Raw genomic sequence first — 14859 nt, 5'->3', positions numbered from 1 at the left:
GCATAACAGTGCGTGATTAACTTAAATCATAGACAAACGGTACAAAACATATTCTTTATAATTAAGTTAGTTTTTTTTTTTTTTTCATTTTCTAATTTCGTTATCGGTACAGCACTCAGAAATTTACAAATTTACAGTGCTCATGTATTTACAGCATGTTTTACCCACACCCTAAAACTAGGGAGAAAAACTAGCAGAAGACCAAACAGTCAAGAGAACATTATAATGTAGGAAAGGATGGATAGTACTATATTTCACTTCAAAAGGCTTCTTCGGGCTTTACAAAGTTGTGATATTCCAGCTGGGTCATCTCTCCTCTTGTCACTGGGTCAAACTCACATCGATAGAAGCTGCATCCCAATGCAAATTGCACAACAAAGTTTAAATTCCAAACCCATCACAAGAACGACTAAGCAAATCATACGATGTACTGTATACGAGTAATGATTGAACACTGACACGGTACGGTCATCACTAAACTGCAAAAGCATCTAAAACTAATTTGTTTTCATACCTTCCATCCATGCCAAGAATCACCACAGTATTCTTTTGGTGACCAAACGCAACAATGTATTGAGAACCCTCAAGCAAGCGAAACTGAGCAACCGACCACTCTGAGCTAAAATACTTGGGCAGCACACCTGCAATACAAACCCCACCCAGATCCAGAATGACAAGCATAATTGTTGTTTACCAGTGTACATGATACACATGGTATCACGTATTAAGGAAGGAAGCACAACACACAGCCTTCATCCACACACACTCAGATTGTACTTATTTCTAACAAATATTTTACACAAGCACACATCTTGCGCCTAAATTTAGGTTTAAAAATCTCACACCGTCCCAGTGAAAATGCATCACAACCTGTGCTTTATTGGGTATTCAGGATTCGCTAGTTTTTCAGCAAATGGTACTGGAAATTAAGATAAAGCAAAATTTAATCCTGTCAACATGATGCTAGACTTTGCTGATAAAAGTTAAAGTGCCACTGAGCATATACAAATGTAGTTCTTATATCATATCTGTAACATCGAATTCTTCCCCTAGAAGCAAAATAATAAGAATTGAAGTGGTATAGAAATCCCTAATACCAACCATTGACAGATAGTAAACGTAAATGTTTAAAAACAGCAAACAGAGTAGAATAACCCAATCATTTAGGGGTGGGAGTTTACCTCTGATGAAAGAAAGAGATGAGTTTGATGACGAAACCGCAAGATTTGGATCAGATGCACTTCGGGGGTTCTCATTTGAGGATCCAGAATTAACCTTGAGGTTGAAAACATGGACCGTTCCCTTGTCACTTGAGACTGCTAACCACTGGGCAGTTGAAGAGAATGCCAAACTATAGATTTCTGCTCTGTCTGCACCCCTCCTTACCTGCAATGTATCCAATTAACTATCATACATCCATAATTCTACCAACCCGTAATCATACGTCTACACCAGTTAAGACTTCCAATGGAGGAGGAGGGTTGCACCCTCCTCAATGCTCAAACTGGAGAAAACAATCTTCCTAAGTCCACTAAGCAAAAGCATACAGAAAACAAACATGTATTGACCTCGTAATGAACGGTATCTGATTTAAAACACTGAAACACGAATCCAGTACAAACTGAAATATAAATCACCATGCCAATGAACTCTAACCTGCAACTTACAGCTGCTTTTGAATTAAGCAAAGCCCCTAAATTTATATCCAAAACTTGAAACCCTAAATACTCAGTCATTAGAAGTAAATTTTTAACACCGCCCCTGTTAATGGTAGAAGAAACTACCTCTAACTTAAGAATGTTCGAACCCTGTACAAACTGAAATATAAATCACCATTTTGATGAACTCTAAGCTGCAAATTATACTTGATTAATACTACTACAAGGCTTCAAATTAAGCAAAGACCCTAAATTCATATCCGAAATTCGATACTAAGCAATCCCAATTCTCTCTAATCATAAGAAGTCTCTATATTCAAGAACTTCAAGCTCAAATACATAACACATTTGCATTGAAACTTCATTATACCACTAAAAGGCTTTCAAATTAAGTAAAACCCCTAAATTCATATCCAAAATTCGATACCAAGCAATCCCAATTCACGTCTAATCATGAGAAGCCCCAAAATGTTCAAGAACTTCAAGCTAAAAAAATATAACATATTGCTTTGAATTATGACCAAGTTCAGATATTTTCAAGCTAAACTGAATAAAAATTATACCTCTTGCAGCAAAGTTCCATCGAGAGTATTGAATATCCGAACAAGAGTCCCTTATTGCTGGCGGTGGCGAGCAGCTGGCCGTCCGGCGTGAGTGCAAAGCAGGCAAGCCTGGAATCATGAGCCATGATGAACTTGGTCCGCTTCGACCCGTAATGCTCCACCCTAACCTGCCCCTTCTGCAGGCCAGGGCACACCAGCACCAGCGACCCCACCACCTGCGACACCGCGCACAGCCCCTTGGGGTTCGCGATCGTCTCAATCTGGTGCAGCAGCTTCAAGTCGGCGAAATTGTACACGAATATCTTCTGCTCTAAAACGACCACAATTCGGTCCCTCCGAAGACGCACGGATCGGACAACGGAGCGGAATGAGAGCTCCCCGATGCACCGCCCCTGGTGGTCGTCCCAGATCATGACTTTACTGGTCGGGTACTGAGGGTCGGGCCCACCGCCGACTATGGCCAAGATGTTGCAGCGAAACAGCATCTCGACGACGCCGATTCCGCCCCCGTTGTCGAAGTCACGGCGGAAGAGCTCGCGGAACGGGTCGCAGTTGTAGATCCGGAACCCGTGGTCTGTCCCCACGGCGAAGCAGGCCTGGTCTTGGTTAAAGCAGACGTGGAAGAGCGACGGAGGCGAGCGGGGAGCCGGAGGAGGAGACTCCGGGGGCGAGGAAGAGAAGGGCATGTTGTTGTGGAGGTTGTGGTCAGAGTTAGGGTTTGGAGGCGATTGGGGGTCGTGGTTGTTATCGCTGGAGTCAACGACAGAGGTAGGGTTGTCGTCGGTGGGATCGGAGAGGAAGGCGGCGGCGGAGGAGTTGGGGTCGGGCCAGGTGGTAGCCAAGGCGGAGAGGGTGGCCATGGGAGGGGGATCTCTGGGTGGTGGGATTTTTGAGGATTCTGAGGGGTACGTTTAGATGATCGGGAACTAGAAGAGGATAGGATGCGCTAAAATTACTGTTTGAGCCTTTTCGGAATTGGGCAGAAGGGGAACAGGAAGGGAGGTTTTGGTGGCAAATTTAGGGAGAAGAGAGGGGCAATATTGTCATTGTAAAAACACGGGTGAGTTTATTCGTACCGGTGGATTGGAGTGCACGACAAAAGCGGAGATGTGTTTCGCGTCGAAACCACGGAACGTATGATGGGAAAGCATTCATTTTCGGCGGGGTAAAATTGTAATTTAATGATGAAAAAGGGGTTTTAAAAAAGTGCGCGCCGTTGCCGGGGATCGAACCCGGGTCACCCGCGTGACAGGCGGGAATACTTACCACTATACTACAACGACCTACTTGTTAAACGAATGAAATTACTCATATTTAATAGTTGATCTTTTTATCTTCGATAAATAAATGCGATTGCAAGACGATTTCTTATGTGTACCATAAGTGTACCAGAAATCTCACCCACCAACCACTCCTCCCATAAGTGTACCATTCATTTCAAAGACAAAATCCTTCTTCATCGCTAACTCTTGGATTGAAAAAAACTGTCCATGTTGTTTCTTCATCTTCACTCATCGTTTCTAACAGAGCCGTGAGAAAAAGTGCTCGTGCATTCACTCAGAAACATGCCGGAAGAAGAACTAGGAAATGATAATTAACATACCATCACGCTGTTTCCAAAGGAGCAGTGGCAAACTGTCAGCTTTGCATCCAAGTACCTTGAAAGAATTTTCACATCCATGTAGGTTGGTTCGTCTGAGGAGGTGTAAACACGAAACACTACATTCAAACCTCTTTGTGCAATTTGCTCCTATCCAAATAGTACTATGCATGTAGAAATTAACGTAAAAACAGAATAATTGCGAGGCTTTTTTACTTTGGTTCGCTCCATTCTCGATATTCTTCAAGAATTCCATGTCACTTTCTTTCTCACTCTGCACAACCTGCTGCAGTTCCCCAAATAATCCAATTCTACAAAAGTGCCAGTATTTAACCACAGTTCAGAAATCAGTCCGGAATTCACTAAAGATCAACTGCACTTGTTTAACAGGATCGTACCATTTACCTTAATGGTTTAGGCACTGCAACAAGGGTTCTGTCACTTAGAGCTTCCTGAAATCGATCCACCAATGTTTGCCTCTTTACCTCCAGTTTATCAAGCTTCTAGAATTTGATCTTCAGCCTGCTAAAGAATATATGTTAAATATGGTACTGATTTGAACTGGAATAAGCCTATAAGGAAATGAGAAAAGGGAGATACCTCGCTATCACTTGGCGATCCAGAGCCTAAGTGCTCAGGGGAGCTTTCACTGTCAATTACTCTATCTCCGAGTGAAGATACCATTTTCATAGAAGGTTGCACCGTTTTACATCTTTTTCTATGATACTGAAACAGAAACTAGATCAAACAGAGAACAGAGAACAGAAGATGTAAATGAGGAAAAGAAGAGAAAAACATGTTTGAAGAGAGAACCATTTTAGAAATTTCTCTCAGCATCGTTGTCTTATCCTGAAGGCCATATAAAAGCTCCGCCATTGACTGCTCAATAGATCCATGCCCAAGTTCATTGACTTCAATAGGCACAATCTCCAACTGATTTTCCTCCTCTCCTTGAATATAGTGAATAAACTCAAAATCCAAATATTCTTCGGTTATAGGCTCAATTGTGTTCAACATGTCAGGCACTTCTTGAACCTCGAATGACACATCCTGTTCGTTCTTAGCTATAGAAATGCAAGAGGGTTCGTCCTTGTGAGTCATGAAATGGAAGGAAAATCTTGGCTTGCCTTTGCTTTTTGATTCTCGAGTTTAACAGAACACTAGGTTGTGACAATGTAAACTGGATGAACGATCACCTTTACCTTTGGAAGATTTATTCACTTCCGAATAATCAGATTTTGATGATGAACACGACGCTTTTTCATTCAACCGCATGAGTGCCTCAGCTTCTTTACTCGCTGCAGACCAAGTGTATGATTTGTCTTCTTTCTCACTTCCAATGCAATGAACGTCATCCCTCTGCAACTTTTTAGCACCAAGTGTAACAGAAACTCTCGAGCGCATGTTGTTCGCCTTTTCCAAAAACAGTTAACAAGCACATTACTCTTTGCATTAGAACAGAATACCGAAATAAGATATCTCTATATCCGAGTGCATACTACCTGTTAGGGTAAAATTGGCAATCCCTGACAAATTGCCTGAGTCTGTAATAGCTTAGACTTGTTATATATTTTCAATTGTAATAGTTTAAGTCTAGGAAGGGTTCTCACACTTTCGATGCAAAGATGTTACCTACACGCGATAAATATTCAGGTACGTTTGCATGCATGCATCCAACAACATTCATCTATATTTCATATTATTGTTTTGAGATAGGACTCTTAACCATTGTGTGGTTTATCTTTTCAAATAACTTATCCTTTCTTTATCACTTAATAAAACACGCATGCAAAAGAATCTGATTGTATTGGAACTTATCAAACCGAGTGTTCAAACCGTGTTTTGAAACTTAAGTGATTGCATGTTGGTGGGAGTCATCTAACTCATGGATGCCGTCCTTATCAATTCAAACGGTTGCGGTGCTTTTGATATATATGGGAAGTCAGGGAAGTGCTCAGTTTTAAGTCGAATATATGCATGTTATTCTTAAAAGATACAAGGCAGCAGCTTTGTGATTTTAAAATAACATTATTTTGAGTGGCTGCCACATTGTGGTTTTTGATGAGCATGTGTTTTTAAAGGGAACCATTTATGCAGAGAAACTTATTTGATTAAAAAGATTTTTGAAGAAGCATCAGCTTGGTTTTTGTGTACGCAGAAAAACATTTTGAATACTACTGTTAGCTTACGGTTCCAACAGCATGGGTTTTTAAAATAAGATATTATTTTTCATGCTGTTTTCTTTGAGGTTTTAAATTGAATATCAATTATGGAAATGAGCCTTGTGATTTTCGTAATTGATTGTTTTCCAAACAAACACTTCATCATATAAACATTCTGCATGATCGAGTTAGCATCGTGCAAAGTTCGAGGAAAAGGTGATTGACGGTTGCGTTAGTACCGTGCCACTTCAACTCAAGGACTGAAGAAAGATCGAGTAGCAAAGCGCGAAGACAAAGCTGCCAACTGGTATGTATGTCTAGTTGATGAGTTTTGTAAGTCTTTATGTATTCTTTCTTTCTTAGTGCTTCCTGGCTTAGTAGCCCGAGGATTTTCCCAGTGGTGGGTTTTGCCTCGTTAAATCCTACATCATGTGTGTGCTTTTTATATTCATGTTGAATATTTGTGTAGGATTAATTTTGCATAACTGATTAATCGAAACCATAATTTGCTTTAGCATTAAGTTGTCATTTATAGATTAAGTTAGTACCCATCCTAGGACTTTCAATTGGCACCAGAGCAGGTCACTAAAAATATCTAGTGAGATCCGTGGGTAGTCTAGGATGAATCGTGCTATGGGTTCAGTTTCTCATCCACCACATTTTGATGGTGACAACTATGCTGCATGGAAAGCAAAGATGAAATCATTTCTTTGGGCGCTTGACGACAGAGTATGGCTTGCGGTTGAAGAAGGTTGGGAACCTCCAACAGTTAAAGAAACCAAAGACGAAGGACAGTCTTCGGTAACCATGTCGTTGCTTAAGCCTAGAAGGAATGGAGCGAAGAAGAACGCAGCTCTAGCACGTTCAATCAAAGGGCACTGAATGCGTTGTTCACTGCCGTTTCGCCTGAGCAATTTAACTACATTAGTAAATGCATAACGGCGAAAGAAGCTTGGGATATTCTTGAAGTTACTCATGAAGGTAACTCTACTGTCAAAGAATCCAAGCTTCAAAATCTCATCACTAAATTTGAAAATATCAAAATGCTAGATGATGAGAGTTTTTCTGACTTCTATGCTAAGCTTAGTGTAATTGTCAATGGTTGTCACAATCTTGGTGATAGCATTCCAGAGCATAGGGTTGTTAAGAAAATTCTAAGATCTCTTCCTTCAAGGTTTCATGCAAAAAGGACAGCTATAGAAGAATCGAAAGATTTGAACACTTACAAGTTGGAACAATTGATTGGATCATTACAAACATATGAGTCCGACTTTACAGAAGGCAAGAAAGGGAAAAATGTTGCCTTTAAAGTCAATAATGAAAAAATGAATGAGGATCCATTTGAAACCTTGACTCAAGATGAATTTGCTCTTCTTACCAAACAAGCTAGGAAATTTTTGAAACTTAGAAGTTCTAGGGGACGTGAAAATCGAAACAATTTTGATTCAAACTCCAAAGTCCCTCGTTCTAGAGATGGTTCTCATGGAAATACATCTAAGTCTGTCAAACTTGGTGAAAAGAAAAGTTGGAATGACAAAGATAAGTGTTTCGAGTGTCAAGGGTATGGACATCATGCTCATGAATGTGCCAATACTCTTAAAAGGCTGAAAGATGAAAAGAACAAGGCTTTAACTTCCACGTGGAGCGACAGTGATTCAGAGAAAGACACGGCATCTGAAGATGATGAGGAAGTGGTTGCATTTTTTGGAACTTTTGATGGATATGAGACGGATGATTCGGAAGTTGAAGAGCCTGATTCCGTAGAAGTCTTACAAAAGTACACTGCACTGTATGATATCACCATGAAAGTGAAGAAGGAAAATGAAGAACTGAAAAATAAACTCGTGCAGCTTGAAAGTGAGAAGAATGAAGCAGAAATCGAGCATCAATCTCAAATGGAACATGCAGAAAAGCTACGAGAGTCAATGTTGGAGAAGTTACATATGCTAGCATCAGACAACAAAGGTCTTGAAAATGAATTAAGTAACATAAAGAAGAAAGTTGAAGAGTTTAGCATTGGCTCAAGCAAAATTGACAAAATGTTGAGCTATGGAAAGATTTCAGGTGATAAAAGCGGTCTAGGTTTTGATATAACTGGAAGTTCGTCCACTTCTGTTACCAAGTTTGTTAAAGCGTTACAAGAACCTAGCATGAAAGTGAGTAGTGATGAACCTTTTGGAAATTCGTGTATCACTACAAAAGAGTCAAATTTCGTAAGAAATTTTGTTGGACCAAAGAAGTTCATTAGGTCAAAAAATTTTATTCCTATTTGTTACTTCTGTGAAAAAATAGGACATATTAGACCTAGGTGTTACAAGCTTCAAAAGGAAAATAAGACTAAAACTTCTTGGATTTCTGAAAAATCAAATCTCAAAGGGAGATTTGTGGCTCACCCAAAGGGAATGAATAGAATTTCAAAAATAATGCCTAACTTCCTTACTCCAAACTTAAAGCAAGTATGGAGAAGAAAAGAGACTCAAATTTGTCTATTGGATAAGGTGTCACCTTCATCTGAGGAAGACAATCTTACATGCTTGGTGGCATTCACTGCTCTCTCATCTTGTCAGTCTGATACTTGGTATCTAGACAGTGGTTGCTCAAGGCACATGACTGGAGACAAAAGATGGTTCACATCTTTCACCGAGGATTGTAAAAATGGAGCAGTCACGTTTGGAGATGGAAAAAGAGCAAGGATCGTTGGAAAAGGAGAAATCAAAACACTAGGAATTCCATGCTTAAAAAATGTCATGTTAGTGGATGGACTTAAAGCTAACCTAATTAGCATTAGTCAAATTTGTGACGATGATGATGCTGAAGTACTTTTCAATAAATTGAAATGTAGTGTAAAGGTTGCTAAAGAGGTTGACAGTTTTGAAGGAAAAAGGTCTAAGGACAATTGTTATTGTGTGAATGCAAATGAGTTACATGTGTCTGACATATGCAATAAGGCAACTGATGATATTTTGGATTTATGGCATAAACGATTAGGTCACATGAACTGTAAGGATTTGATCAAGCTTTCCAAGAAAGAGTATGTGAGGGGCTTACCGATGTTGACTGGAGAACTTGGAATTTGTGGAGAATGTCAAGTGGGAAAGCAAACAAAGAGTGCACACAAATCCACAAATTACATCTCAACTTCACGGCCTTTAGAACTGATGCACATGGACTTGGTTGGACCAGTACAAACCGAAAGCATTGGGGGAAAAAAATACATACTTGTCTTGGTGGATGATTTCTCACGCTTTACTTGGGTTGCCTTCTTGCGAGAGAAATCTGATGCATTCACTGCATTCTTTGGTTTATTGAATAAAATTCAAAATGATAGAGTTAATTCAAATGATCGTGTGGTAAAACTCAGAACTGATCACGGAACTGAATTTGAAAACATATCGTTTTCTAAGTTCTGTGATGAAAAAGGTATTGATCACAATTTTTCTGCTCCTATTACTCCTCAACAAAACGGAGTTATGGAACGAAAGAATCGTGTTTTACTTGACATGAGTCGTGTCATGCTGACAAGCGCTCGTTTGGCAAAGCATTTCTGGGCTGAAGCAGTTAGCACTGCGTGCTATACGGCAAATAGAGTCTATCTTAGACCCGGTACAAAATGCACACCTTATGAGATCTGGAAAGGGAAGAAGCCAAATGTTAAGCATTTGCGAGTATTCGGTAGTATATGCTACATTTACAGAGATAGAGAAATGTTAGCAAAATTTGATTCAAGAAGTGATATTGGAATTTTTATAGGATACTCAATCACAAGTAGAGCATACAGGGTGTTCAACAAGAGAACACAAAATGTTATGGAGTCCATTAATGTCATTGTGAATGACTCTCTTTTAAATGTTGAACAACCTGCCTCAGATGAAGAATTCTTTCAAAGCAAATCAATTGATGGGTTATCCACTACTCAGGGAGAAGTGCACCAAAATATTGACTCAACAACAGTTTTGAGGAAAGGACACAAACAAGTGCAAAAAGATCATTCCAAGTCAGACATCATTGGTGACGTAGAATATCAAATGTTGACAAGAAGTAAAACTACTGCTGTAGTAAACTTTACGTGCTATATATCAAAGATTGAGCCAAAAAATGCCAAGGAAGCTCTTTTAGATGATGACTGGATTATGGCCATGCAAGAGGAACTAAATTAATTTGTTCGTAATGATGTATGGTACCTTGTTCCCCGACCCCAAGAAACAAATGTTATAGGAACAAAGTGGGTGTTTCGGAACAAAACTGATGAACATGGCATCATCACGAGAAATAAAGCTCGTCTCGTGGCTCAAGGATACACTCAAGTAGAAGGTTTGGATTTTGATGAGACGTTTGCACCCGTTGCGAGATTGGAGTCCATTCGGTTGTTACTGGCTTTTGCTTGTCATCTGCGTTTCAAATTATATCAAATGGATGTCAAGAGTGCTTTCTTAAACGGAATACTTCAAGAAGAAGTCTATGTGGAGCAGCCAAAGGGATTTGTTGATCCAAAGCATCCTGATTATGTGTACCGTTTGAAGAAAGCCTTGTACGGTTTAAAACAAGCTCCGAGAGCATGGTACGACAAACTCTCATCGTACTTGTTAAGAAAAGGTTATACACGTGGAGCTGTTGACAAGACTTTGTTTGTCAAAAGAATCAAGAAGGACGTGGTGATAGCACAAGTATATGTGGATGATATAGTGTTTGGTTCCACATCTGCCACACTTGTAAAAGAATTTACTGAGGTCATGCAGAGTGAATTCGAAATGAGCATGTGTGGAGAACTAAATTTTTTCTTGGGATTACAAGTCAAACAAAGTGAAGATGGTATTTTTGTCTTTCAGACAAAATATGCTAGTGAACTAGTTAAAAAATTTGGCTTGCATTCAGCAAAACCCGTCTCAAATCCCATGGCAACAACCACAAAACTTCACAAGGATCCAAATGGAAAAAGTGTTGATCAAACACTTTACAGGAGCATGATTGGAAGCTTGTTGTACCTTACTGCTAGTAGGCCTGATATCTCTTTCAGCGTTGGTGCTTGTGCACGTTATCAAGCTGATCCAAAAGAATCGCATCTGGAAACTGTCAAAAGAATCATCAGGTATGTGAGTGGTACAATTGATTATGGTCTTCATTATTCCTTTGAAACCAATTCTGAAATTGCTGGATTTTCCGATGCCGATTGGGCAGGAAATGTTGATGACCGAAAAAGTACTTCTGGAGGTTGTTTCTATGTTGGAAATAATCTTGTTGCTTGGCATAGTAAGAAACAAAACTGTGTTTCTTTATCCACTGCCGAAGCTGAATATATTGCTGCTGGTAGTTGTTGTACGCAATTGCTTTGGATGAAGCAAATGCTTCGTGATTATGGCATTCATCAAAGTTCCTTTTCTGTTTTCTGTGACAACACTAGTGCCATAAACATTTCCAAAAATCCTGTTCAACATTCTCGTACCAAACATATTGACATTCGTCATCACTTTATTCGTGTTTTGGTTGAAAAGAAGGTTTTAGTGCTAGAATACATTGCCACTGAACATCAACTTGCAGACTTGTTAACTAAGCCTTTAGACACTCATCGTTTTGAAACCCTTCGCAAGGCTTTAGGAATATGTCGTGTGTCTTAACTTCTGTTTGTTTTCATTTTTTTTTTTTTTACTCTTTGTTTCTCTCTCTTCATTTTTCTAGCTTCATAAAAAAAAAAAAAAAAAAGGGTTTTCCATATCTTTTTATGCACAACTTTTGTCCACAAAATTCTTTGCTTTGTGCTCAACATGATATATTTTGCCTTGGTGGTTGATACTATATGTATGTTTTCTGATTAAACATGACTACTTGCCAGAAACTCTGCACCCTGTGAGCTTTTGAGCCTCCATTAGTGTATGCACTTTTCATACACTCTTAATTGTTTCTGTGTGCTATATCTTATGTGATTTGACTTTCTAGAACTTGCTTTGAGATCTCTCAAGGCTTTGTATCACTTCTTACTCTCCTTTTGAGATGAAATTAGGACTTACGTTCTACATCATTATCCTATAAAGCCAGTACCTTATTATCTTTCCTATCTGCATTATTGAGCCTCTCCTTAAGTGTATCTTACCCTCTTCCATTTTTATACACTGATTCTCACCTCCGTTGCAACATCAAAGACAGTTGCATCAAATATTTTTTTAGAAAGGTCCACGGTTGGTTCACTACTGAAGACCACAATATTGTGATGATAGCACCCTCCCCAGTTAAGAAAAGATTCGAAAAAAAAAAAAAAAAAAAAAAAAAAAAAAAAAAAAAGAAACACGAAAAAGGGAATCAAAAGGTGTATGTCTGACATACGAATAAAAAGGGAATCAAAAGGTGTTTATCTCTGAAAATCCTCAAAGGTCCAGTTGTACTTGAAGACCACGAATATATCAACTGTGCATACCACTCTACATTGCTCTAGTGGTTCTCTCTGCATCAAACTCTCTCCAGTTTTGAGTCTCACGGACTCTATAGCTTCTCAAACTTCTGTTCTCCTTATTCCTTTCTAACTTCATCCCGTGCCTAAGCCCTATTCCAATCCTTCGTAAGAACTTACTTCATCTCTTGAGGGGAGGTTGTTGATGTGTGGAGATGAGATTGATCTGCAAGCCTATGGTAGAGTATTCACATAATGATTCTTTTTGAGTGTATACACCTTAACCCAAACATTTTGAGTGATATTTGATACTGTTCCGTGTGAATCTAGGGGTTGCTGGTAAGTTGGCTTGTTTCATCATATTGCATGCCTATGGTTTCGACTATTTTGGCAGTCTCCTGGTTGTATTATGTTTCTGTGGCCATTACATTGTGTCTTTTGTTTTATTTCTTATCTTTTTGGTATTTTATTTCTTATCTTTTTGGGTGTTCTAGTTGCTTTGCAAGTCTGCAGTTCCTCTTGTTCTGAAAGGCAAGACTCCTGTTATTAATCCTTCCTTCTCTCATCCCCGTACACGTTCTGTGAAACGTAAATTGTTTTCTTCCCCATCTGATTGTTCAGCTTCGCCTGATATTAATTTTTCCCAAGCGGTCTTCCCACAAATGCTTGATCTGAACAAGAAAATTTCTTTGCTCGAACGTTTCATTAAGTCTTCCACAAATGATCTCAGTCATCGTATTTCTAATTTGGAGCAATGTTTTCATCGTCTTCCCAGCCACTTACTTGCTCCTCTTATTCATATTTCTTCATCTGATGACGAGGTTGACTTCCGCGCTGATTGTGCTCCACCGTCTAATAGTACTCCTTGTCCACCTATTCCGGACCACTCACCGCTGCCTACTCTTACTCCAGAAGATGATCCAGAAGAGGATCCCGAAGAGGATCCCGAAGATGATCCGGACTATGATCTCTACTGGGTTACGGATGACGATGGTGTTGCCAAGAATGGTTGATTATTGGCTTTGGCGTTTCCCTGTGACAAAAAGGGGGAGAGACTTTTGCTAGAAGAAGTTTAGCTAGAAGAGTTCTTTTTGTTTTTAGCTAGGAGAGTATTTTCGTTTGTGAGTTTTTAACTAGACAGTTTAGTTAGGGGGAGAGATTTTAGCTAGCAGTTTCTTTTTAGTTTTTAAGTTGTGAGATTTTCCATATTTATGTTCTTATTTGGATTTCTTAATAAAGTCTCTTTTTAATTGTTGAACGATGATGGATGTTGATATGTTTGAATGATTATCTTAATATTCTTGCAACATCTATATTTTTGTACGTCACGGGTGTTTTGTTTAACTGTGTGCAGATTACAGACTTCAGTGCATAAGGATTAAGATTTCTAAAAATGTTGTTATTGGGGGTTTTGTCAAGGAAATGCCAAAGGGGGAGATTGTTAGGGTAAAATTGGCAATCCCTGACAAATTGCCTGAGTCTGTAATAGCTTAGACTTGTTATATATTTTCAATTGTAATAGTTTAAGTCTAGGAAGGGTTCTCACACTTTCGATGCAAAGATGTTACCTACACGCGATAAATATTCAGGTACGTTTGCATGCATGCATCCAACAACATTCATCTATATTTCATATTATTGTTTTGAGATAGGACTCTTAACCATTGTGTGGTTTATCTTTTCAAATAACTTATCCTTTCTTTATCACTTAATAAAACATGCATGCAAAAGAATCTGATTGTATTGGAACTTATCAAACCGAGTGTTCAAACCGTGTTTTGAAACTTAAGTGATTGCATGTTGGTGGGAGTCATCTAACTCATGGATGCCGTCCTTATCAATTCAAACGGTTGCGGTGCTTTTATTTTATATATGGGAAGTCAGGGAAGTGCTCAGGTTTTTAAGTCGAATATATGCATGTTATTCTTAAAAGATACAAGGGAGCAGCTTTGTGATTTCAAAATAACATTATTTTTAGTGGCTGCCACATTGTGGTTTTTGATGAGCATGTGTTTTTAAAGGGAACCATTTATGCAGAGAAACTTATTTGATTAAAAGAGATTTTTGAAGAAGCATCAGCTTGGTTTTTGTGTACGCTGAAAAACATTTTGAATACTGCTGTTAGCTTACGGTTCCAACAGCATGGGTTTTTAAAATAAGATATTATTTTTCATGCTGTTTTCTTTGAGGTTTTAAATTGAATATCAATTATGGAAATGAGCCTTGTGATTTTCGTAATTGATTGTTTTCCAAACAAACACTTCATCATATAAACATTTTGCATGATCGAGTTAGCATCGTGCAAAGTTCGAGGAAAAGGTGATTGACGGTTGCGTTAGTACCGTGCCACTTCAACTCAAGGACTGAAGAAAGATCGAGTAGCAAAGCGCGAAGACAAAGCTGCCAACTGGTATGTGTGTCTAGTTGATGAGTTTTGTAAGTCTTTATGTATTCTTTCTTTCTTAGTGCTTCCTGGCTTGGTAGCCCGAGGATTTTC

General features: G+C 38.9%; 2 protein-coding genes and 1 non-coding gene across 3 annotated transcripts; all 3 read right to left on the bottom strand.

Moving 5' to 3' along the window:
• Positions 1–35: 35 nt before the first annotated feature.
• Positions 36–3182, bottom strand: LOC125478580 (autophagy-related protein 18a-like). The gene is given in 5 exon segments (XM_048586867.1): positions 36–350; positions 515–641; positions 1182–1386; positions 2222–2274; positions 2277–3182. Coding segments are annotated over 5 exon segments (1281 nt in total). The 5' UTR covers positions 3082–3182; the 3' UTR covers positions 36–259.
• A 250-nt stretch (positions 3183–3432) lies between these two features.
• Positions 3433–3504, bottom strand: TRNAD-GUC. Its single transcript has one exon. It is a non-coding gene; the product is annotated as a tRNA-Asp (tRNA).
• Positions 3505–3525: 21 nt separating this feature from the next.
• Positions 3526–5248, bottom strand: LOC125478581. Its single transcript, XM_048586868.1, has 4 exons — positions 4635–5248; positions 4422–4547; positions 4227–4343; positions 3526–4132 (listed from the first exon to the last, which is right to left on the bottom strand). The coding sequence occupies exons 1-3, from the start codon at positions 4920–4922 to the stop codon at positions 4317–4319; spliced, it is 441 nt and encodes a 146-aa protein (XP_048442825.1). The 5' UTR covers positions 4923–5248; the 3' UTR covers positions 3526–4132; positions 4227–4316.
• Between the last annotated feature and the right edge of the window lie 9611 nt (positions 5249–14859).

This window comes from the organism of the source record quoted next, unplaced genomic scaffold (genome assembly GCF_019419815.1).
Source record: "Pyrus x bretschneideri cultivar Hongxiangsu unplaced genomic scaffold, Pyrus_bretschneideri_v1 Contig25, whole genome shotgun sequence".
NCBI lineage: Eukaryota > Viridiplantae > Streptophyta > Magnoliopsida > Rosales > Rosaceae > Pyrus > Pyrus x bretschneideri.
The sequence above is the reverse complement of the archived record's forward strand: the minus strand, read 5'-3'. Positions and strand labels throughout refer to the sequence as shown.